The sequence below is a fragment of the Triplophysa rosa genome, linkage group LG22 (assembly GCF_024868665.1).
Source record: "Triplophysa rosa linkage group LG22, Trosa_1v2, whole genome shotgun sequence".
Classification (NCBI taxonomy): domain Eukaryota; kingdom Metazoa; phylum Chordata; class Actinopteri; order Cypriniformes; family Nemacheilidae; genus Triplophysa; species Triplophysa rosa.
Window position 1 is genome coordinate 15,133,092 of NC_079911.1, and position 23,947 is coordinate 15,157,038.

At 37.6% G+C, this 23,947-nt stretch overlaps 1 protein-coding gene across 2 annotated transcripts in view; it reads left to right on the forward strand.

The window, feature by feature from the left end:
• Positions 1-23,947, forward strand: part of rxfp2a (relaxin family peptide receptor 2a) — a 37,329-nt gene that overhangs the window by 11,399 nt on the left and 1,983 nt on the right. Inside the window, exons 2-16 of one of the 2 annotated variants that reach the window (XM_057321674.1) lie at positions 576-722; positions 945-1,022; positions 1,754-1,862; positions 2,681-2,752; positions 10,770-10,841; positions 11,602-11,673; positions 12,489-12,560; positions 14,613-14,687; positions 18,834-18,905; positions 19,977-20,048; positions 20,229-20,300; positions 21,043-21,114; positions 21,216-21,287; positions 21,374-21,603; positions 23,473-23,883. In XM_057321674.1, coding sequence (XP_057177657.1) covers positions 576-722; positions 945-1,022; positions 1,754-1,862; positions 2,681-2,752; positions 10,770-10,841; positions 11,602-11,673; positions 12,489-12,560; positions 14,613-14,687; positions 18,834-18,905; positions 19,977-20,048; positions 20,229-20,300; positions 21,043-21,114; positions 21,216-21,287; positions 21,374-21,603; positions 23,473-23,883 — 1,698 coding nt within the window. The remainder of the gene's footprint in view (positions 1-575; positions 723-944; positions 1,023-1,753; positions 1,863-2,680; positions 2,753-10,769; positions 10,842-11,601; positions 11,674-12,488; positions 12,561-14,612; positions 14,688-18,833; positions 18,906-19,976; positions 20,049-20,228; positions 20,301-21,042; positions 21,115-21,215; positions 21,288-21,373; positions 21,604-23,472; positions 23,884-23,947) is intronic. The other variant, XM_057321675.1, reaches the window with a different exon arrangement.

The window sequence follows — 23,947 nt, forward strand, 5'->3', positions numbered from 1 at the left end:
GTTTCATTGTGATAAAGCTATGCATTGGGTAGGACCACCCGTGGCCGTAATTGATCACAAGTCCACTTTGTGACTGGCTTTAGTGGGAGCAGATAAGAGAAAAAACAAAAGCGAGAGGATTTAGGCAAAATGAAGCCATTAAAACAAGTTATTTTTTATTGCCAAAAAAAGACAGATTGTGTTCCTTTTACGTTTTGGCCTAATGCCTCTCTTTATCATGTCAGGACTGAAGCGGAGTAATTGTGTGGTGGGGAGCGCTTCTTCTCGTACGTCATATTTTCCAACAATAAAATATAACGTATTGTTGGCATGCGCTGCGTGTGAGCTGTTGTCTTTTGTGGCGTTGTGTATTGCAGCCAATATTTGGAGCCACACTCTAATTGGTTTAAATCTTTCGGTCCTTGTTGGCTCTGGCTTCCCATGAAAATGTCATTCATTAATTCAACCGTAGCCCTGATGGAAGCACAAACACTGCAGTAATTTCAAGAGCATTTTATTGTTGTCCATGTTGTACTTGGAGATGCATAGCTGTGGTGTAACTTTCTCGTCTTCTGTCCATCTATCATCGGTGCCAGCAGCATCCATGATGGCAAGTGGGGCGTTGGCAGAAGGATGTCCCCTCGGCCAGTTCCCCTGTGGAAACTTGAGTGTGTGCTTACCCCAAGTCCTTCAATGTAATGGGCATAGAGACTGCAAAAACGGAGCGGAAGAAGAACACTGCGGTGAGTCCACATAAATATTCCTGCCAGTGATTTAGAATCCTGATATCTCCCCCAGATTGATAGACGTAAAGCTGGTCTCAATTATAAACCATTTGAAATAGCCAGAAAATTAACAGTTTGGAATTGGAAATGAATTTGACATTGACTTCACTTCAGCAAACGCATTAGTGACACTGATGTAATCTGTTTTCTTATACAAAGACTTGAATTGTCTTTCTGCAGGGGACAACAGCGGATGGGCGGACATCTTTGATCGCACTATTAAGAAGGCAGAGACACAGGACCTTCCTAATGATTGCTGTGCGTGTCCTGGTCTTGATCTACTTAACTTGGAAGAAATAATGCATCTTTTTAAAGTATGCTTTTGTGGGGCTTTTCCAACATGGAATACAAAATAGTCCAAAACGGTGATGCAACCTTGGGAGCCATACATATTTTTTCCACTTGATGAATTGAAGGGATAGTTTACCCCAAAATGAAAATTCTTTCACCATATCACTCATTCTGATGTCATTTCATGAAATAAGGTATAATTTTCTTTCTTCTGCAGAACACAAAAGAAGATATTTTGAAGAGCATGGTAACCAAACAACATTGATCCCCATTGACTTCCATTGTATGAAGACAAATCCATTGAGACATTTCTCAAGATATCTTATTTTGCGTTACACATAAAAGAAATATTCATATACAGGTTTTGTCTGACATAAGGGTGAAATAAATATTTATTTATTTATTTATTATTTAAATCAATATTTTGGGGTGAACTGTCCCTTTAAGAAGCATAGCTATAAATAGTATACTTGCCCCTTTCCCAAATGTTATTTTATTTTACTTAATTTATTTATTTAGCATATTTTTGCATTTCCCTTTTACAAAGACTTGGTCAAAAACTCCACACTTAAAGCTGCTGTGATGCACTATTATAGAGTTTTATGACATTGTTGAAGCATCCGGAGGGGAGCTCCCATATTCCATTTGCCATTACATCAGGGCAAAATCATTTCCGTTTGTATGTCGATCATGTGCAGTTCTGCAGCAGTATCCGGAGAACTGCATCTGCAGACTGAAGACTGAGGTGGAATGCGTAGACGTCAACCTCCATGCCGTGCCTGTTCTCTCCTCCAATGTGACTTGGTTGTAAGTACATCGTGCCGGGAACCATCCGCAGAGTTTTATTCTTCTGCTCCCACAGGGGTTTTTTAACCTGTAGCTGCAGAAGAGTACAAATGTGACTTCAGTAAGACAAAAAGCTTAAAGAGGTAAAGAACTTCTTTGCGCTCGAGCAGGAGCAGTAGAGAGAGTTACGTGCAAGGCTTTGCATGGGTCTTTGTTTCGGTTGTGGTTATTATGTTTGCTTTGTTCTGGGTGAGTTACTATGGTTTTGATTTATCATGAGTTTTGCAATGTGATGAGACGTTTAGAGAAAATTTATGATTTTGAGGATTTTAGAGGTGATTTATAGATTTTGGAGATGCTTTGGAAAAACAAAGGAATGCAGAATAATTCATATCAGCGGCCACTAAAGTTCTGTCCAGGACGATGCATTATTTCAACATTATGCAATGAAAATTACAACAGCTCTAATTCATCCAAAAATAATAATTCTGTTAATGTTCAGCTTATTCTTTGAGGTATTAAGCATTCATGCTGTTCCTTTTTATATAACAAACATGGATGGTGGTTCAAATTAGGCTTCAAAAAAGACAAAGATGCACCAGCAACGTAATTAAAGAATTTGTGAAAAACATTCAAATGGATTTGGATTGCTCACACAAAGCTATCAAACAGTTTTTGAAGATGTTATATGAGAAAGAACAAGACTGTTTTGTGTTGTACAGAAGAAAAAATCTGACAGGTTTTGAATGTCATAAGGGTGACAGAAGTTTCTTTTTTTTTGGTTGAACAAACCGTTTAATGGCTCCGACAGTAATGCAGGGCTGTTTATAATTCAACAGGTCTCTGAAGAGCAATCGGATCAGGAAGCTGGATGATTACATCTTCTCTAAATATACACAACTGCAGAGACTGTGAGTACCAGTCAATCAAGTGTAAAAGTGCACCATCATGAATAACCACATGATTCAGCCTGTATATGAATGACTTTCAAAGAATCTGTTTAATTTATGTACTGAACTCTCATCTGTTTTACTCATTGCTTCAGTAGGAAAAAGCAAGCATTCCTATTGTACTAACATCATGTCTCAATGAATTAAAGTTTTTGCTGAAAAGTTTTTACTCCCTGCGTGCAGCTCCCACTGACACCTACATTTATAGATGCTCTAAAATACCTCAGTCCTGAGAACTTCAATGAGGGAGATTACTCAAAAACAGTATGTCACTGTGGGATGCACATATGCGCGGCCATTTCTGAAACTTCCTCTAGTTCACAATGTAACATAATGTAACGCTACAGCTAATGATAGTCGTATTGCGAGCATACCTGTCAACCCTCCTGTTTAAATATTTTCCTGTATTTGTCCCATATACTCCTGGGGGGTATTTGATATGTTTGCTACATTCACCTCCTGTAAAGCAGGTGGCAGTATAGAACATGTAACATCTACAGGAGAAGAAGAATAGAGGCCGAAGAAGAACCGCATCCAGAGGATTAAAGGGGTCATATGGCACTGCTAAAATGAATATTATCGTTTGTTTTAGATGTAATGCAATACACTATTTAAGGTTCAAAAATGCTGTATTTTCCACATACCGTGCATTTTTGTATCTCCTCTTTGCCCCGCCTCTCTGAAACGCACATATTTTTTTACAAAGCTCATCGCTCTGCAAAGCGAGGTGTGCTATGATTGGCCAGTTAACCAGTGCGTAGTGATTGGTCGAATACTGCAAGCGTGTGACGGAAATGTAACGCCTGTTATCATGTACAAACACTCGTCTGACTTTCCCACTATGCAGGTACTGGTACGCCTCTGTGCCATACTTGTCAACATTTGGGTACCAAAATCCAGGAGACCCGCAGTTGCATTCCGGGGTTGGGGGCGTTTGGGTTCGGGGGCTATTTGCGAACGCTTTATGGTCTCTGTTGGTCTGTTCGCAACTGCGTTCAGGGGGTCTCCCTCTGCCTTTTTGTGATCGCGTTCCGGGACTGTCACAGGAGAAATAACGGGTGTGCGGGTGAACGGGAGACTCCCGGCCAAAACAGGAGTGTTGACAGGTATGTTCTGTGCTTCTATAGTTGCGCATTGAAGACCCGTCAACTATAATTGAATATATCTTCATATGATATATCAGACCACTTCATTTCAATCTCCCACTGCGTTATACATCGTGGATGTGGAAAATAGTTACCATAACCATTTTTTTTACTTTTCAGGAAATGTTGCTTTGGTGTCACTGTGACCCCTACCATAACAAGAGCGTTAAAACTGTAAAATAGTTGAAATGAAAATCAATTTCATTGTAGGCCTACTTAAAACTATAGGATATTAGTTTTAGATATTGGATATCATTGTGGGCTCTTGTTTCTGCTTGTTTCGTTCATATCAACATTATCGTTAACTGTCTAACTAAGGTGCCAGGTTATTTCAGCCAGGATTTGCCCTTTTTATTTGTATTATGCATCAAACAGTCAGCTGAATGGAAAGTGGCTGATCCGTGGGTGAGCTTTGAGAATACAGTGGCTGAGAATAGGCCAATATTCAGAACACCTGAAACGCCTGCAGTTTTAGCCACACTTCACATTCACAGAGGATCAAGTGACATCCAGTCTATAAAACTGTCACAAACTTGTGCTGTGAAATCACACATACGTCCTCAACAGGAACACTTCTGAATAAAGCTTAAGAACGAATAGTTTTTACACCTTCAGGCCGTAATTTGCCTTTAAGAGAATACGCCAAAGCAACGGCTCCTGTTATGCAATGAAAAAAAGTTTGCTTACGTTAGGCTTTCAAGCCAAATCCTGTTCATATGGTCTCAATCATTATGTTTTAAACGCTTAATGCCATTACTGGGTATAAACAAAACAATCAGCCGTCTGTCCAGAATTGTCCAGAAAGTCCTGTGTAAACACCACAGGCGTATAAACATGAGACAAGCGGGGTCTTTAAAGATCGAGAAACTCATGCAGACGGTAGTCAATGTGACACATTGCCTATTCGGTTGGTGCAAGTGGAGCTTCACTTCAAATATATATACATATAAATAAACTGCATGATGAGACTATGGATTTAGCACTAATATGTCACGTACACCCCTCATAAATCTATTCAATATTATAGGGTACTCAACCACATATTTATCATCAACTCACATGGCACACAGATGCCAGTGGATTTAATGGTGGAAAGCAATCCTCGGTCCAACATGTCTTGAAGCAAGAGAGGATATCTGGATCAGGTCTGAAAATCTGCTTTCTTGGCAAGAAAGTGGTGTAAGAAACTACTGGAAACCGCTCTAGGACTCTTAATGTTGTAAATCACACTCCGAGGCAGACCACTTCCTCTCGAATTGGAACCGTTACGGGACGGTCCGGTCCCGGAGGTTCCAGCTCTGAACCGGGATGTGAAAATCTGTAGTGAGCTAGCGGTTTGGTTTGAAACACACAGACGGTGTAACAGTGTAAAAATGACCCTGAAAATACTTTTGTGAAGCACAGACATTTGCGCTTGTGAACCGTCGATAAGTGGTAATTTGTTCAATTGGAAAGTTAAAGTCAGCTGTAGAAGTGAAGCGCAGGTGCGCTGAAGGACTTTGTTTATGCTTGAGCAAACAGATATATATATATCTGCCAAACTTCTTTCCCCTGTCTGCATTCAGGTAAGATGTACCTTAACTCTATGTTCCTGTATTGTATAAAGCATCTGTTTTTGTCCCATATGCTACCGGAAAATGATTTCATATGATTCATAAAGTGTGGAAAACATGATATGCCGAAGAATCAAAGGTAGTGTGTAAAGCCATAAACAGCTGAATAAACTATATTTAAACTATGTAGCAGAGGCTCAACCTGAAACGCCAGACCTGATACTTTGTCGTAAAGTTCAGAGTAACAAGTAATATTTTTAAATCATGATGGGAAAAACTTGCGGTCAGGAAGTTAAAATAACTCTAAAACTAACACAGTTTATCACTGTAGAACCAAAAAAGAGACAAGAATATGAGGCTTTTGGGATTGTCAGTGGAATGTCTGTAGGGAATGGTGAGTATAAACTGAATGGCAGTTGTTCTGTCTCACAGCAGTTTACAGTAGGACTATTGAGTTTTACATTCCATAAGCTCTTTATTTTTAACCTTTTTGCCTCGTTGAATTGATGAGGACATTGTAGGAGCTCATTTTGACCTTACGTCTTGTAATTTGATTAGTCTAAACACATTCCAAAGCTGCCAGAAATGCACGTGACTACATGGGAGTGATTAAAGTGATAGTTCACTCAAAAGTCAGTAAAAAAAAAATTTACTAACCCTCTTGTCATTTCAAACCTATAAGACTTGTTTTCTTTTGCAGAACACAAAAGGATACATTTTGAAGAATGTTGTAAACCGCCACCCATTCACTTGAGATTGTTTTTTTGTCCATTCAATGGAAGTGAATGGGTGCAGACGTTGTTGGGTTACCAACTTTCTTCAAAATATCTTCTTTTGTGTTCTGCGTAGGAAAGAAAGTCATACAGGTTTGAAAAGACATGAGGGTGAGTAAATGATGACAGAATTTTAGGATGAACTATACCTTTAACAGTAATCTGTACTGATGCAACAACATCGTAGGCTCCTACTCACCTGTCTGTCAATACTGCGATAACAAAACTTTGCCAGTTATGTGCGTGTTTTGTTTGTCTGACATAAAACGTTTGTTATAGTTTTGATGAATGTAATGAAAGCGATGCAATTTTGTATCTTCCAAAAATGAAACTGCTTGACTATATTTCATTAGTAGTCCTAAAGGTCCAGCGTATTAAATTTAGCGGCATCTAGTGGTGAAGTTGTGAATTGCAACCAACGGCTCAGTCCACCCCTCCATTTCAAGCACTACAGTGGCTGACACAGCACTAAGATGTCGTCACGTTTTTGCTTTTTTTGCTGAAGGAGATGACATATATACTATATATCTGTAGAGCAGTTTGTCCATTTAGGGCTACTGTAACAACATGCCGAATTCCATGCAAGGGGAGCTGCGGTGTATGTAGATAGAAATAGCTCGTTCTACGGTAATAAAAACATAACGCTTCATTATGTAATGTCCTTATACACCTCTGAAGACATTTTCATGTATATTACATTGCATTTCTGTCAGTATCCTGTATATGCCTGTTAAAGGTCATGAGACCGAAACATTGTAATACTAATTAAATGTATTCTTTTTCCAGCACTGATAGTGTGCAGGATTTCTTTTCTTTTTGTCAATATCCTCCAGAAATTACAGCACCTTTATCAGTAATATGATCAGCTCTGAAAGTTCAGCTCACTCTTTCTCAGTCACACACTTCATCCCAGCATGTTCACGAATGCTTTAGTACTCCCCCACCGCTAAATTCCCCTTCACACCATTGAGAGCTGATAATGTTTGCAGGTAAGAACTCCAAAGCTCTGCTCTTCTCGAAAGCTCAGAATGTCCCTCAGACCAAAAGGAAGATTTTCATTGCGTTTTACTTCAATTGCACATTCATTTTTAAGCACTTTTGCACCCTGGAGAAAGTGCCTGCTGAAATTATTTTACATCTGCCAAATTTCAATAATATGATCTGGAGAGAGGCCATTTGTTGAATTACAGTTGCAGCACATTATCAAAATTGTCTTGGACGTGCCTCGGCGCGTCCAGTTCTGTGCATTGAATGTGAAATACGTTTCTTTTCAGATAAAACATAATTCCAGTGCATGAACAGCCTTCATTATTGCACCCAGATGTGCAGATGGGTGTAATGTTGATAATGCGTGCGAGAATCCAAAAGTGGTTTAACATTAGATGTAATGAAATTCAGAGCTATCTCGCATCTGCGAGATGAGCTTTTAACTTGGATGGTCAGCATATTTTTTCACGCTATGAGTGAATCTCCGGCAGTAGTGGAATTGGCATTAAATTGGCACATTATGTCCTTCATTTAGTGAGTGTTAATGTATTCACTAGGAATGCAGTGCCATGATATTTGTTGCTTTTTTCTTTAAAAGGGCCTTATTATAATTTTCTTTGAGGTTTGGATATAATGTGTTCAAGGTTTTGTGCACCAAAACAGCTATAACTTACTTTTACATGTTAAACGTTTGCTGTCATGTTGAATATAGCTGCGGTTTCATTGACAAAAGCTTTGATCCAAAATCTGCATTACGTTGTGACAGGTTCACAAAACATTCCCTGCTGTTATGTAGCATTTCTCACTTGTAAACCACTTAGGATAAAACCATACTTTTTCTTTTTTATTTATTTTTCCTTTTTTATCTGTTAGCTATTCAGACTGAAACAATAATATCGTCTGCTAGGACTTTAAAATAATAGGATCTCCACTATTTACTTATTACAAATTCTTTAATGTCACTTTAAGCTAAATTAAATGAAGTATTTGGTCGTTTTGTTTAAGTGATGCTTGACTGTCTAGTTTCTCTGACCCATTTTGAGACCACGCTTAAATATTGGATTTAATTTGATATATAAAATGCAAAACAAATCGAGCGTTACATGCATAGATATTTTAATGCTCCCAGTGACTGGTGAAAAATAGCCTGTTTTACATTTACTCAAAAAAAGATTTTTTACATTTTGAAGTTATAATCTTGTTGACGATTTTATGACAATTGCCATTCACTTGATCCTTACCAGTTGTGGCGGCGTCTGCTTTAGTTTATAATAATGTTTCTAGCCTACAGGCAAAGCTAAATGTATTTGTATTCTGCAAATGACCCTTAATTCTTGCAGCTCTTAAATCACTTATGTTTCTAAACATGCTGCTAATGCAAAACAGAACAGGAGCATCATGCCAGGGATGTTACAGGTTTTTTTCTTTCAAGAACAATTGTAGAACATGTCTGTCATCTGTCTGTCTTTCTGTTTTCAACTCAAAATACTGCAATATTTAAATCCATCGTTGGGTCAAATACAAACATTTTCCCAATAGTTGGGTTTGCTGGCCCAACATTTTTAGAATGTTCTTTCTTTCTTTCTTATTTATTTATTTATTTCATTATTTCATTTGATAATCAGTTATCAACAGATTTGTTATTATTATTGTGTTATCATGTTTTTATTGTGATTAATTTAATTAGTTAGCTCTATTTTTTTGTTATTATTACTATATCAACCCAATTGCAGTTTGATTGTTTTTAGATGGAATGCAAAATTAAAAACATGATTTTAGTTTTTTTATTATTAACATTCTAATCAAAATTCAATACTTAATATAGACTTCCACACATTCTGAATGTTTTTTTTCCAGTCATTACAAGCCTGTATAAGGAACTTCCAATTCAATTCAGTTTTGTTTCTGTGGCAATGTGAATTGTGTAGAAAAGATTTACAGAAAAAAAAGAAATATGCAAAATAGCTCTTTAAAACTGCATTTATAAATGTTTCAACAACTGCCATTCAGTTCACAATTTCTAGAGGCAACTTTGTCAAGAACTCTAAATGCCGTCACCATCTGCACCATCTGTTGCCTGCAAGAGGGATTGTAATTAAGAATCCTGCGTGAGAACTTTTACTGGACCCTGAATAAAGGAACGCTTTCTGCAATATCCAGTCAACAACACATGGACCAGGGTTCGAATTGAGGGGGGCTGGGGCGGTCCCGGACCCCTCATTAGCCTTAAGGGACACCTCATGAATTCTATAATAATGTACTTGGGGGTCCCCTGGTTTTTCATTAAAACTAGACTACTAAAAACCCTAAATTATTTTTGTCAAATTATCACGGTAAAACAAGACACTTTTGACCGTTATTTGTCCAAAAACAAAAAATTAAAATGACATTTTTATCTGAAAATAGCCTATCCATGCATGCTCAAGCGCGCCACACAGTGTTCAATGAGTACAGACAGAGATGTCACGCTGAGTGACACTTGCAGCGTGCGGATCCTCTCATATTGAAAGGAACATGCAGGTGATGGAAAAAATAGCTAGGCTTAGGGAGCGAAAATATTTGTAATATTTTGCTCTCCCCAAGAACATTGGGTTTCCCCAAGAATATTTTTCTCTCCCTCAGAAAACGTTCGCATTCCCCAGAGATTATTTTGTGCTCCCTTCTGCAAACATGAGCTCCGACTTTGACAAGAAGGGTACCTATCTGCTCTCGCCCAAAGGAATTCATTATTTTTCTTATTCTGCATTGGTTTATAAGGATTATTTTCATATACTTGATGTACATTATCAGGAGATAAATCACGTTTAAAACGCTCATACGTTTCTGCATACGGTGACCGGCAGCACTGTACAGACAGCCACTATGACACTAACCTATGCGTCCTATCCCTCACTCGTTCCAAGGAATTTTTATTTATTAATATTCCAAAAAAAATCTTGGAATCTTGTTTTTGAGAATATTTGAAATTTGTTGTCTGAAAAAAAAACATTTTCTATGCAAAATAAAAATTAACAGCAAGATTGATAGCATGGTCACTGCAAAAAATAAAGAAATATATCTTTCAATCTCTCCCTCTTTAAATGGATTATCAACATTTTAAGGACATTTATGCATGTAATGTGGTCAAATTACTGTTATCCAATCATGTGATTGATGCTTGTACTGGCATCTCCGTCGATTTTTTTTTTAAGGAAAATTAAGGGAACCCCCAAGAGCTTTGACACAATTCGAACACTGTCATGGACAACTGCTCCGAGCTGTATAGTTAAATTAGGCAGCACAGTTTTGTTCCATTTGAAGTGTTTGGCCTTCAATATATAACCCATAATGTTTGAAAAGGGGCCATGGTTAGTTTTATCTGTTTTTGGTCAATTACAGAAAAGAGCATTCAGGGCTCACCATAAATCATTCAGATTTACATTTTCAACCAGTGAATGATCTCTCCTACCCAAAGATTTGTATTTTTAAAGATTGCATATAAAAATGTCAGTTTTTTTATTCAGGCTTTCTTTTAAAACAGGTTTCTCCAGAACAATCTCATTCACGTGGTGTCAAACCGTGCCTTCAGTGGACTTATCAATCTAACAAAATTGTGAGTATTCATCTTTCCCTCCTTTTGCTTCAGACCAAAAATATTGAATCTGTTTCGCCTCATGTGAAAATTGATACATTTTCAATTGAGTGAATTTTTAACATCAGCTACTCCGTTAAGCCACTGAGAAAGTGTGTAGTCTTTGGAGAGCTGCTCAGACATCTCCAATGAGAACTTGATGAGAAATGGTGGTCTAAGATTAAACACAAATGAGATTGCAGTATGAGCTCAGTGATTCTTCTGTGGTCGTAGAGTACAATGATATCATTTGGTAGATAAGGCCGAGTTGGAGCGGTGTGAAAGGATTGTTTGCAGGCAGCTAGCGCACACCGCATAGTACTTCTCTTTCCTTCCACACGGCTCTGAGACCTCTTTGATCCCATAAAGACATATTGTAATGAAAGATAAGCCTAATTTTGGAAAGATAATGTCATATAGTTCTATATATCATTAGGTAAAGTCACTCTAGTGGGACTGAATGATAAATGGACGTCTTATTCATTTTTTTTAAGGCTGGAATTATGCTTCTCTCACTCTTTATTTATTTGCTGTAAAACATCTCAAAAGGACCACAGTCTGCGAGGCCGAAATGGGTTTTGCAGTATTCGTATTCATTGAGAATTTTAATAGGGCCATTTATTACCTTTATGTAAGTAAATCGATCCTTTGGACAATTTAATGCATCTACCTTGACAGCAGGATGGTGCCGTTCATCATTTTAAAGTCTCCGTTTTTTAATTAAACGTCTTCTCTTGTGCAGGTTTCTCAGCAAAAACTACATCACCTATTTAGGGCCCGGCGTGTTCAGAGATCTACACAAGCTTGATTGGCTGTGAGTATCCAACACAACACATTGAACAGATTGGGAAAGGGAAATGAACGTCTTTATTGATCTGCATCAGATATTGATTGCATTTGACATTGCAATTGAAATAAACATAATTGTACAGAAAGATCTGGTGTGTGGAAAAGGGTTGCGGAAAAGCTCTATTTTTGGAAAGTGCTACTTAGAACGTGTTTTGCAAAAAGAAACAGATTTCTGCCGACACGTTTGCAGATTGGCCGGCAAAGAAAATCACTCCTCTGGATCCTACACTACTCCAAAACTTTGCTGTAATTCCGCAGCAGGTTTGCCAGTAACTTACTGTAGATTTAATGTACAGTTTTGTTTTAAGCATAAACTTACCTAGTTTATATATTTTTCTTTCATAAAACAAGACTAAATATCTCGGGTCCCTTTTCTTGTTATGTAAATGTATCGTAATTTAAGAAGTTTTCAATATTTTTACAGAAAACAAGAGAAAAATGCTTAGGAAGAATGTCATTTTTTTGCAGTGTTGCTGTGCTAATGCCAGTCTCTTCTTGCTCATTTTGAATCTCAAAAGTCAAAGTGTTTTAATTTTGATTAAAGTAATTGAAAACAGTACTAATTGGAAAGTACATTAAGTAGTAATTAAATCTACAGTAAGTTACTGGCAAACCTGCTGCAAAAATACAGCAAAGTTTTACAGTGTATTCTGTGATTGTATTTTGTAAATTGTAGTGTAATTTTGCATAAAAGCTGAAATTTGACATTCAAGCACTGTGTGCTTCTGCTTAACATTTTGTTGGCGTTGACAACTCTTTGATGTTTGTTTTTGTCCCCAGAGTCTTAGATCACAATCCAGTTAAAAGCATAACCCAAGACACCTTCAACGGATTGAGGACCCTAACATTTCTGTAAGTATCTTGCTGCATAAAATATTTCATCTACCGAGCTGTGCCGTTTTATTTAATCTTCTTGTGTAACAGTCCTCAGTTTTGGTAGAAATGTCAAGCTTTGTTTTTTTTAAATATGGACCTCCACAGCTCAGTCAGACGAAATGTAAATTGAAACCATTTATAGAATTTTTTTGTTTGTTTGTAATTCTTGTTTTTGCTTCTCTTTGTGTACAATTTCTGTGTCCTTAATCAACACGCTGGCGCAATTCTCACAACCGTTTCCGAAATCAAAGGTGCCCAGCGCACCTGTGTTTAGCAGCACATTTGCATCCGCCCATCAATTACAGATATCACCGAGGGAATACAAATCTGCAGGTTTATGTAGCGACCCAAGTGATCTAATGTTCCCATTTTCAGCTAAAGCCTCACTAAGGAGACACGGTTTGTTTTAGTGCACATGAGAACCGAAACTTATTAAGCCGTGATTCAGATCTTAAATATGCAACAGACTCAACAGAGCCCAGCTGACCATTCGGATGAATTCTGTTCAGTTGTGTGGTGACGCAAGAGATGGCAAAGGCACATTTTACACTTGCAATTTCAACACGAGGATTGTCAGAGGGCCGTTGTACAGTTAGTAAGAAAATCATTATCATAAGCCCTCATCAGAATGTCTTTAACATCCCTGGAAATGTCCTCAGAGGAAATGTCTTGCCACTTTGCAATAACTGCCATGCCAAAATTGACTAGAAACCAGTGGAACTTATTCCCATGACTATTTTTTACTCTCTGCATTTTATTCACGTTCTCTTGATATCTTCACATTTTCAGTGTTCTCTTTTTTGATGTGTCCTTGTTCGACTCAGTTATAATGAATTTTCCCTACTGAGTTTCAGCACAAAATGTTTTCTTAAATTGAAGTAGAACGGTAGAGGAATAGTTAATTCTGTCCATGTTTACCTGCTCTTATGTCCTTCCAATCCCACATTATTTTATTTCGTCAGTGGAACACAAAAGAAAGAATTTGAGAAATGTAGATTCCTTTCTAGCTCTGAACGAATCCTTTAACAATTTGCATTGTCTGCCACTCGCAGCTTGCTGAATATAAAGTAGTCAATGTAGTCTCCTATGGGGACATATTTGAAAAAGAAATTTCATTGAAGTTCCACCACCTTAATGAAAACCAGGGTACTCTCCAAACTAAAAACAGATATTAAGCATCTTTACAAAGAACAGGCCCTCGTGGGATTCCATTTCATGAATGAAGTTATGTATTTAAAGTTATCCCAGAACTCATCAGATTATACGCATGCCCAAAATGTTCGCTTCAGTTCACTTCGCTTTGCGATACCCGTAATAGCTCAAATAATGCTGGCTGATCTCTGGAACGGTGGCCTGGCCCTCGCTCTGTTTGCAATTTGGCCATTGCATGCGAAGGCTTAGCTTGTGGGAGTTTGTATTTTATTTACACAGCATAGTTTTTGGAGTCCATCAATGCATCCATATCAGAGTAGCTTCAGGTCACTAAAACTCTAAAAAGTATTGAGAAAGGTAGCACACCCAACCAAATATGTCGATTTATTGTTCATTCAGGTCTGTTACACAGATTTTGTGTAACCATTTAAAATTCTGCTTCGTGAATTAGTTACGTGTCCTTCCACATAACAAGCACTCCATTAATCTTGCATTTATGAGCACAGATCAAATTGTTCTCTATATTTACATAATAATCTCATTTTTATATTTGTGTTTCGGGTTAATGGTTAATTTTCAGACGTTTTCATGAATATATTGGTTAGTTAATTCAAAATTAAGGACTCGTTTTACAAGCTTTAAAGCACAATTAATTATTCTAGTAAAAAAAAGGACACCTGTCATGCAGCACACAGTTAGACTAGCAAAAAACGTGATTGTTTTTCCCTCTGAAATTGAGTCAGTCGCATCTGGAAATGCTATAGGGAGTTGTTTGTTTGTTAAAGTGCCGGAATAAAAACATTCAAGGCTCTTGCCGCACCAGTCTGTAGTTGTGCTGCTGTTTGACTTGAGGTTTCATTTTTGTGTTAATTTCAGATCTATGGTGAACACGTCCCTGATGTGGCTGCCCGATTCTAGTCTGTGTCAGCACATGCCCTTGCTCAGCTGGCTGTGAGTACTTCCTGTCACCTGACCCTTTCTGCTCTCTCAAGTGTTTTACAAACACAATAGTGGAAAATCACCCTTATCCTCTTACGTTGCACAGAAGTACTGTCTGTAGTGCGTCACTGTGGGCTTTGCCTTTAGGCAAGCAAACAAACTTGTAATCACTAATCGATATTAACAGGATCCTGCATTTCTGTGAAAATGAGAATAATGTAACGGCTCAATACGGCCACTCTGGTGACAGAAGTCTGTCTATGGCAGTGGTTCTCAAACTGGGGGTCGTGGCCTCCTGGGGGGCCCCAAGATGGTTCCAGGGGGGCCACAGATTTTGTGGCATTTTAGAAATATAGATATTTATAAAACATTTTGTGCAATCAAACATCAGAAAAACAACATCACCAACCAAAAGAATTGATGTTTTAGCATTGTTTAACTGAATATTTGCTTGGTTTAATTAAAATTTTAAGTTTAAGATTATAAGTCTATATTTGGGGGGCCGCAAAGCAATGCACTCTACAACGGGGCCTTACAACAAAAAAGTTTGAGAACCACTGGTCTATGGGTTCATATTTGGCTGGAAATGTTTAGTTTTATTGTGACAAGTACATAGGACTTGGTCTTGTATGACTGAAATAGTGTCCCGGGGCATTGCGAATATGGCCACTGAGTGGCATGACTTCCCTTAAAGCTCCAATACTGAGCAAGTATATCAAAAGTCAGTGTTTGGCACAGTCCCATACCATACCTTGGTTCACAACGGTAAGCTTATGATTAAGATCATTTATTATAGAGCTGTTTGGACGGATTCAGCAGGAATTGAGTATATATACGACTTTGAATTCACCAAAAAAATAAGTACATTAAGTAACATGCAATTTCTTGTTTGAAACAGAGATGGCGATAGAGAGGCAAACGTCAAAGATGCAGCTTTTAAAAGGATACTCCATCCCAAAAAAACGAAAATTCTTCAAGCATGAATTATTCCCCCCCAAATTGTATCAAACATGTATAAATGTATTTGTTCTGATGAACACAGAGAAAGATATTTTGAAAAATGTTAGCAACTGACATTTCTGGGAAATCATTGACTTCCATAGTAGGAAAAATTACAATTGGTAGTTAAAGGTGCCCCCAAACTGTTTGTTTTCCTAAACTCTTCAAAATATCTACTATTGCGTTAAACCGAACAAAAAAAAGTTTTCCTACTATGGTAGTCAATGATGTCCCAGAAATGTTGCTAACATTTTTCCAAATATCTTTCTTTGTGTTCATCAAAACAAATAAATGTATATAGGTTTGGAACAACTTGAGGGTGAGTATATGATGACAGAATTTTCATTTTTAAGTATCCCTTTAAAGGACTTTGAATTTGAAAGCTTAGTAAAATGTGTTTGTACATATGCACGACTATTATTTAATTATCTTGTCTAAAGAGTAAGACGTAATGTTTTTTTTATCTCTCATTGCTGTCAAACATTTAAGCAAATCTGTTACTATGTGATGGTTGCCTGTTAAAAGTCAGCTGTGCTATTGTCTGTGTGTGTTTATCTGTGTTTATGCACATGCCCATTAGTATGTTAGTTATCAGTCTTTCTGGTTTATCTGAGCGGGTCGTTCTAATGTTAACAAGGTGAGAGAATCTGTAACACTTACTTGATGGTCCATGAGGTCTAAACAGATGTGTAATAGTCTGTATCTTGGTGCTTTTCTTTCAAAAGGTTACCATCCCTGTTGAAAAATCCAGTTTAAGGCTGCAATCTTTTTTTGGTTATTAAAGCAAGCACATAAAAAAACAGTGTTCAAAACTTTCTCCTTACCTTACCCCGATTCACAACATTTGACATAATAATTTATAAGCTATGCATGATTTTGTGGAAAATGTCTGATGTCATTTGACTTCAACCCACACAAATTATATAGCCTGCAATTTTGTGTTTTAAATAGAGATGGCAATAGAGAGACAAAAGTCATAAAGTGCAGCTTTAGCGAGAAGGGCGAGGGAGGATGCAGACTTGGAGCAGAGAGATCTACGGCCCAGGCAGTTTTACGCCCCTGTTGTCCCTAATGCCTGATACACTGTCCATCTGAAAGAACTACGTTCATTGTTAATTTTTAAATCACAAAAACACTAAATTAAATTGTTTCTTGAAGGCTATAGAGGGTGTGCATTGACGTCACTTTCCCACGTGAACATGTCGGGACACACCCTGGGATACGCTCCCCTGGGTGGCAAAACACCCAGCAAAATGGCTGAGGAGAATAAGAGAAACAAAGAAACCGGGACAAAAATACGCAATTATTTGCTGAAATTACAAGCAGCTGGACTCGACAGTGATCCTTACGACTTCCCTACGACTTGCAAAGGAATCAGGTGTTCCTGGACACTGAAATGTTTCCGGAATTGCATTTCCTGATATTGTTTTGCCACCCACGGGGCACGCTCCATACCCATACCCTCTATTAAGACCAACAGTGAATATCCACAGATATTTTAATCCGTAGTGCAGATCATTACACTGTCTATTTTATTTGTAAAGTGGCCGTAACAAACGCAGTTTCTGCCAATCTCATATTAATCTTGAGTACCTATAGAGTAGTATTGCATACTTTGTATCTTCGAAGAGTATTTAGTTTGATCACATTTATAAAAGAGAGATACAGGTGTACGATTATTTCCGAAAGCATACGGCGCGTGCAGGGGGGAGGGGTAGGCTGAACTAAAGCACATGCGCACCCATTGCCAACAAAACACAGACATCAGCTTCACTCACCACATGCGGTTCATGTCCGGCACCTTTTAGCGCTGGGACGGCTCCATATACTGTATCAGTTTCAAACGATCTCCAAATCCAGCGTTATATCCACCGTTTATATAACATTCATCACCCAAATGCAGTGAGCAAACAAACACCTGAACTTCTCGAACGTATGCTCTCTCTCTCTCCTGCACACGAGTATGCTCTCTAGCTGCCGTGTGGGCGTGCCGCGTGCTTTTCCGGGAGAATTGTCCAATAAGGGACTAAGAAAAATTGTTACGAAACAGTTTTATATGTTTGAAAAAAGCTTTCCAAATCCTGTACGATCGCTGGGGGAGTGTATCGAGCACAGAAATACTGCGTAATACGCCCAACTCGTTTTTTGACAAGTTGACCATGTTAAGCATGAGAAGACAGCACGTTTAACATTGTAAAGAAGTCAGAATGCATGAAACACCATTGCACAGCCGCTTTAAAGTAGCGTTAATATTTAAATTCACAAAAAAACACTTAATTAATCAACGTCTATGGACGGGTTATTAATATGTAAGTTTAGAGCATCGATTTAATGTTATTTCCCCATACATATCCCTACTGGACACATCAGCAACAACAAGGGCGTAAAACTGCCTGATCCAGGTCTGCAGCCTCTCCATATATGCTTTAGCTGATACATGTAACTGTGATTTGGACCAATCCTTTCTTTTTTTCTTTCAAGTTCATAACCCATTTTCGCTAAACCAGCTTGAGCTGTAGCTGGTTTGTTGCTAGTTCAAAGATGGTCTACCAGCTTGCATCGGTTAAAACCAAGTTAGACCACCTAGAAACCAGCTAACATGGTCCATCTAACGCTGGATTTTCCAGCTGGGTTTTCTTGAGTTATCCAACTTAATTGACTAACCTATAAAACTGCCACACCATGCCCATTTTTGAGCCAGAAGTGTCGTTTGTGCATTTTTGAGCATCTCTCCTGCCATAATGAGTACTTTGAACTCGGCACGTCTGAGAGAAAAGCACCGCTGTAATTATAGTGAGAAGGACAGTGGACATCAACAGTGCCGCTGTGATTTTATACGTTTCCGAGGCGAACCGGATCGCAATGAGAAACTCTCCGTTGATTGACAATTTGCCATCTGCATGTCCAGCCCGAGAGCGCTAAGAGAAGTACTATCAGCAGAGTCATTCACTTCTGTATTTGAGGCACTCGCCAATGAACAATTCATGCCTGTGGCTTCACATTATTTCTGTAGTGGTCACGTCTTTATGAGTGTTGGTCAAATTTATATTTGTTCTATCAGGGCAAAACTTTTAAACGTTCAAGTCCTTGAAGTCAGGTTTGTATTTTTTAAATTTATAGCTGTTTTGCTTGGCTTTTTTGGTTTGGCTCTCCTCACAGGGACTTAGCCGAGAACTACGTTGAGTTGCTGAATTATTCCACTCTGACGACCTGCACCGCACTCACTGTGTTGTAAGTGTTTTTGCTTGTATTCACCCTCAGATGCAATGCATTGTAAAATCGTATTAGTTCTGTGCTGTACGGTTATACGTATACGCCAGCGTTGCATTTTGTGATGGCGACAGGGCAGAGAGTTGATTTAATAGTCAATAATAAAATGTGGTACAGATGTTGGTTTTGAATCTTTTTATCGGTTTTATCTGTAAAGGGCTAGTTGTCACACTTTTTAATCCAGTGGATATGTGGTTATACTGCAATTTTGTTGCAGATTACTTTCAAAACTCAATTTCAGTAGAGGTACATACCAAACTAATATTAAACGTTTTGGCTTGAGAAGTTATTTCGATGGTTATTGCCCTGGAAAAGGGATATAGATATGACAACGTGCCCCAATAGGGAACAATGGAACCAGTTTTTAACCAAATTTGTACAATTTTGGAAACCAAAAAATTTAAACAAAAACTACAAGAATGTTGAAAATAGTATTCTGATCATCTTTTCCTGAGCCATGTATTTAAAAGCTGACTATTTTTATCACATTAAAAATAAGCAGTATAAAAGTAGGTGAATCTAATCCCAGTATTTCTAAGAATACCTCTATATTTCAAACCTCATCTTATTTGCAGCCCCACAGCTTATGTTTTTTCTCCTAAAACTGTAAAAAGATAATATCGGAGCATCCCAACAGCGACAGTGTGATGACAGAAAGATTTTGTTCGTGTCATTGTCGCTTTATGTGGACAGTCTGACATCTATGACAACAACAACAATGCCCTCCAGATGCTTCCTTGGGACTCTATTAGTTCACTATTAAGATGTGCCATTCTCTGCTGTAAAAGATGTAGGGAGGTGTCAGACACATCTTAAATGAGACTTGCAGAAAGAGATGGGGATCTCTTTAGATAGGGTCATCTTGCCCTTGCCAGAAAAATAAGATAGAAAAAATACAGCAAAATGCAGCAGGATTTAGGGATCATCTGGTTGTTTCATTCCCCAGTGGCTGTTTTTGAGCCTTTCACAACAGAAAATGTGTTCTCATTGGAGACTGATATTTGCTTTGTCCTCTTTTCTTTTTTGACACAGATCATTACATGACAATCAACTCATGACTCTTCCCGAAGACATGTTTAATTCTCTTGGATCTTTGGTTGAACTGTGAGTATGGCAGGACATAATCTTGAATGGGATGCAATGCATTAACGATCCTGTGATTTGAAAGTAATAACCGTGTTTATGTGTTCTGCGCTTACATCATTATTTGTATGCTAAAATTGTCCTTGAATGTGTATTGATTGTACTCATCTGATTGCATTATTTATTTTTATTGTTTTGTAGAGATTTGTCTTGCAACAGAATTTCAGATCTTCCTCATGACACTTTTAAGAGTTTAAAGTCTCTATATAAACTGTAAGTCATGCTTACATCATTCATTTCAAAACATTTGAATTGATCAATGCAAACAACACAATGACTGACACATTATACTATAAAATACTATGCAATAACTTTAAACTCAACTTTTTTTTACCAGCAACACTTAGTTAGTTCATCAAAGACTTAAAGGTCAAGTGTGCAATTTTTTGGAGGATCTATTGACATAAATGCAATATAACATAGTTCACTCAAAAACAAACAAACAAACAAAAACTGTGTAATTATTTACCCTGTCTCATGTTGTTCCAGTTCTAGATACTGTTATTCCTTAACATTTAGCTATTCCTCAGGCCCAAAACTCAAGATTTTCAACACAATCAGAAGTCAGTTTGTTACTTTTTTGATGGCTAATTTATATGAATTTGTACGTTCTCATTTCTACATTTTGTACAATATGCCTTTGTGCCAGTGACGGTGTGCCTAGCAGTGTTTTTTCCAATAATCATACATTTTTGTATGACTCACATCTTACAAATTTATATGAATTAGCCACCTCGTAAAACAGTTACGAATTCTTGTGAGATCAGGCTGAGATTTTTGAGAATTAATAGTGACCAAAATTCCTGTGAATTATTGCTATGATCTGTTTTTGTATCGCTAGACCTGCGTAACAAAATCCAACAAGCAAAATAACAGCATAGAGGTCTGGAACGATATGAGGATGAGTAAACATTCACAGAAATTTAATTTCCGGGTGTTTCTTTATTATGTGCAGGAACATCTCTCACAACCCTTCACTCCACATTCATGCCAGTCACTTCGTTCACCTGATCCAACTTCAGTCTCTGTGAGTATCATCTTTGCCTTACCTGCCCTTCAAAGAATGTCTTGTAAGGCACTTTTAGTAGGTGCGAGATGAAATACAACGTTCATTTGTGTTTAAAACAGAAGTCTGGAGGGCATCGAAATACCAGATATACAGACCAAGATGTTTCTTCCAATGGGGAACATGTCACACATGTGTGTACTACCTTCTGTTGTGTGATCTGTTTATTCATCTGCATAAACAGGATGTTCAGGTGGTGATCTGTTTTTGTCTTTTTTAGATATTTTAAGGATTTTCAGTACTGTTCCTATGCCCCACATGTTCGGAAATGTAAACCCAACACAGATGGAATTTCATCTGTTGAAGACCTGTTAGCCAGCCTGGTCCTGCGGGTGTCCGTGTGGGTTATGGCCTTCATCACCTGCTTAGGGAATCTCTTTGTTATAGGAATGCGCTCATTCATTAGAGCGGAGAACAACTTGCATGCAGCCTGCATCAAAGTCCTGTGTTGTGAGTCACTCGCACACACTCATATATTACGCTCTCATCTACCAGTAACACTCTCGTAAAAGTCCATATGGCCAAAATGGAAATCGCTCCAGAAAAGTTTGGCCAGACATGCAGCAGGAACAAAAAAGAGATTTTCCTGGAAGGAAATGTGCGGTCTAATGGTAAAGCCTTTATGAATGGGTAGCGATAAAGCCAAGGGTAACAATAGCATAGAGAATTTATCTAAATAATGAAAATTGACAGTAAGATGTTATGATTTGATTTGCTTTTGTGTCTGTGTGTATCTGTGTGTGATTGATTGTTAGTTCTTGTGTGTGTTTCCATAATCCTATTAGGTGGCAGCTCTTTGTCTGTTGTGCTAGTCCTCTAAATAATATTATAAATTTGTTGAATGTATTTAATTTATTTAATGGGTATGGTAACAGGCTGTTCCGCGACTCTATCACTTCCTGATGTACTGCAGTAAATTTATCACAGATGTATTTTGTCCGGGCGTCAAGATGAGCACACGGATAGATGCCTGATTTCACAAGATTAAACAATGATGGCCATTCACAAGCACACCATAGGCAAGACAACTTTATTTCACACTTGACTAGAAAATTGTGATTTCAACCTTTTTAATCTACAGCCCTTTGCTTGGCAGGATAACACACTATAATCTGTATAATGTCTCTAACTAACCTTTGGCTATACCATTTTATTAAAATTTTGTCAACAAACTACCGAATTTCAAATCAGTTGAATAACTTCGTATCAACTAAAATAATATATTAAATAGAAAATATATATCTTTTATTTAATAAATATCTTTTATTTTTATAGAAAATTAAAAAAATAATTGAGAGGTTTGATGGTTTCATTAGGCAGACAGACAGATGCATTGATCTCTTTAAAATCTCTTTGTAGTGTTTTATTATATTTAATAAATAAAATTTCATTTTATTAATGTAGTTGAAATAATTCTCGATTTTCCAAAATGCCATTATGATTGAATGTCAAACTGCATTGTTCAGTAAAAATGTCAGATGTGATCAGTTTTCTTATCTTATAATCATTTCACGGTTTAGTATCTGGCCGAACTTTCGTGAACTTCCATGATGTTCCATAAAGATCCAAAGTTTCTCAACCGTTCAGTGTATTCCCATAATGTGCAGTCCTGGAGCAGTCGTGAGACCTCAGAATATTTTTATTGAAGTTAAGGAAGAATGATACGTTTATACATTTTTTCCAGAATCAAATTCACTAGTCTTGTAAGCCTTCGTGACAGCTGGAGAAATCTGGAGCTTCCTTCTGACTTTTTTTGAACAACAAGGAAATAAGCAGCGGTCAAATATTTCACATCACAGCCGGCAAGAAAATTCCTAAAACAAACTGGCAACCAATTTCACACTGCAGAAACTTCTGGTCAAACCGTGTCCTTGTTTTTATATTGGTACTTAGCAACAGAGTTGTTGTTGTCAAAGTTAACATACAATAAAAAAACTGATGCAGCGGAGATGGTCACTTTCATTCTGAATTTAATTTTTAAAAAGTTATTTACTTTTATATAGTAACAACCAACGTGTTTCAATTAAATATTAGACCTGAAACAGCCACCCTGCTATTAGTACAGTTTTATGTTTATTTATTTTTTGAAGTGTTGCTTTTTATGTGAAGCTTTCGATTGATGACACTTCTTGTTAAGAAAGCTGAGCCACCGTAATGCAAAATTCAATTTAATTTATTGTTATTGTATTGTATTGTATGGTTTTAAATTTGCATTGTTCATCTTTCCAAACTGGCAGAATTATGGAAGAAGGAAGCAAATAAACATACTTGATTTAAAAAAAATACATTATTCTGATGGATTTTCTTTAATGTGTTCAGTTGCAGACTGTCTGATGGGAGTCTATCTGTTCTTCCTGGGGGTGTTTGATGTGAAATTCCGGGGTGAATATAACCGCAACGCTCTCATCTGGATGGACAGCATGGAATGTCGAACTATTGGCTTTCTTGCTATGCTTTCCTCGGAAGTATCTGTTCTCCTTCTTACCTACCTGACACTGGAGAAATTCCTAGTCATCGTTTTCCCATTTATCCATCTGCGACCAGGAAAGATGCAGACAGGGTTGGTTCTGGCCTTCATTTGGATTCTGGGATTTGTAATCGCAGCTGTTCCCTTGCTAAATGAAGACCTCTTTGGGAACTATTATGGGAGAAATGGAGTTTGTTTCCCTCTGCACTCTGATAGGCTGGAAAAACCCACAGCCAAAGCATACTCCACAGGAATATTTCTCGGTTTGACATCTTACTGTCTTTTCACTGATTTGATTTTGATAAATTATTTAATAAAGTGCATTTA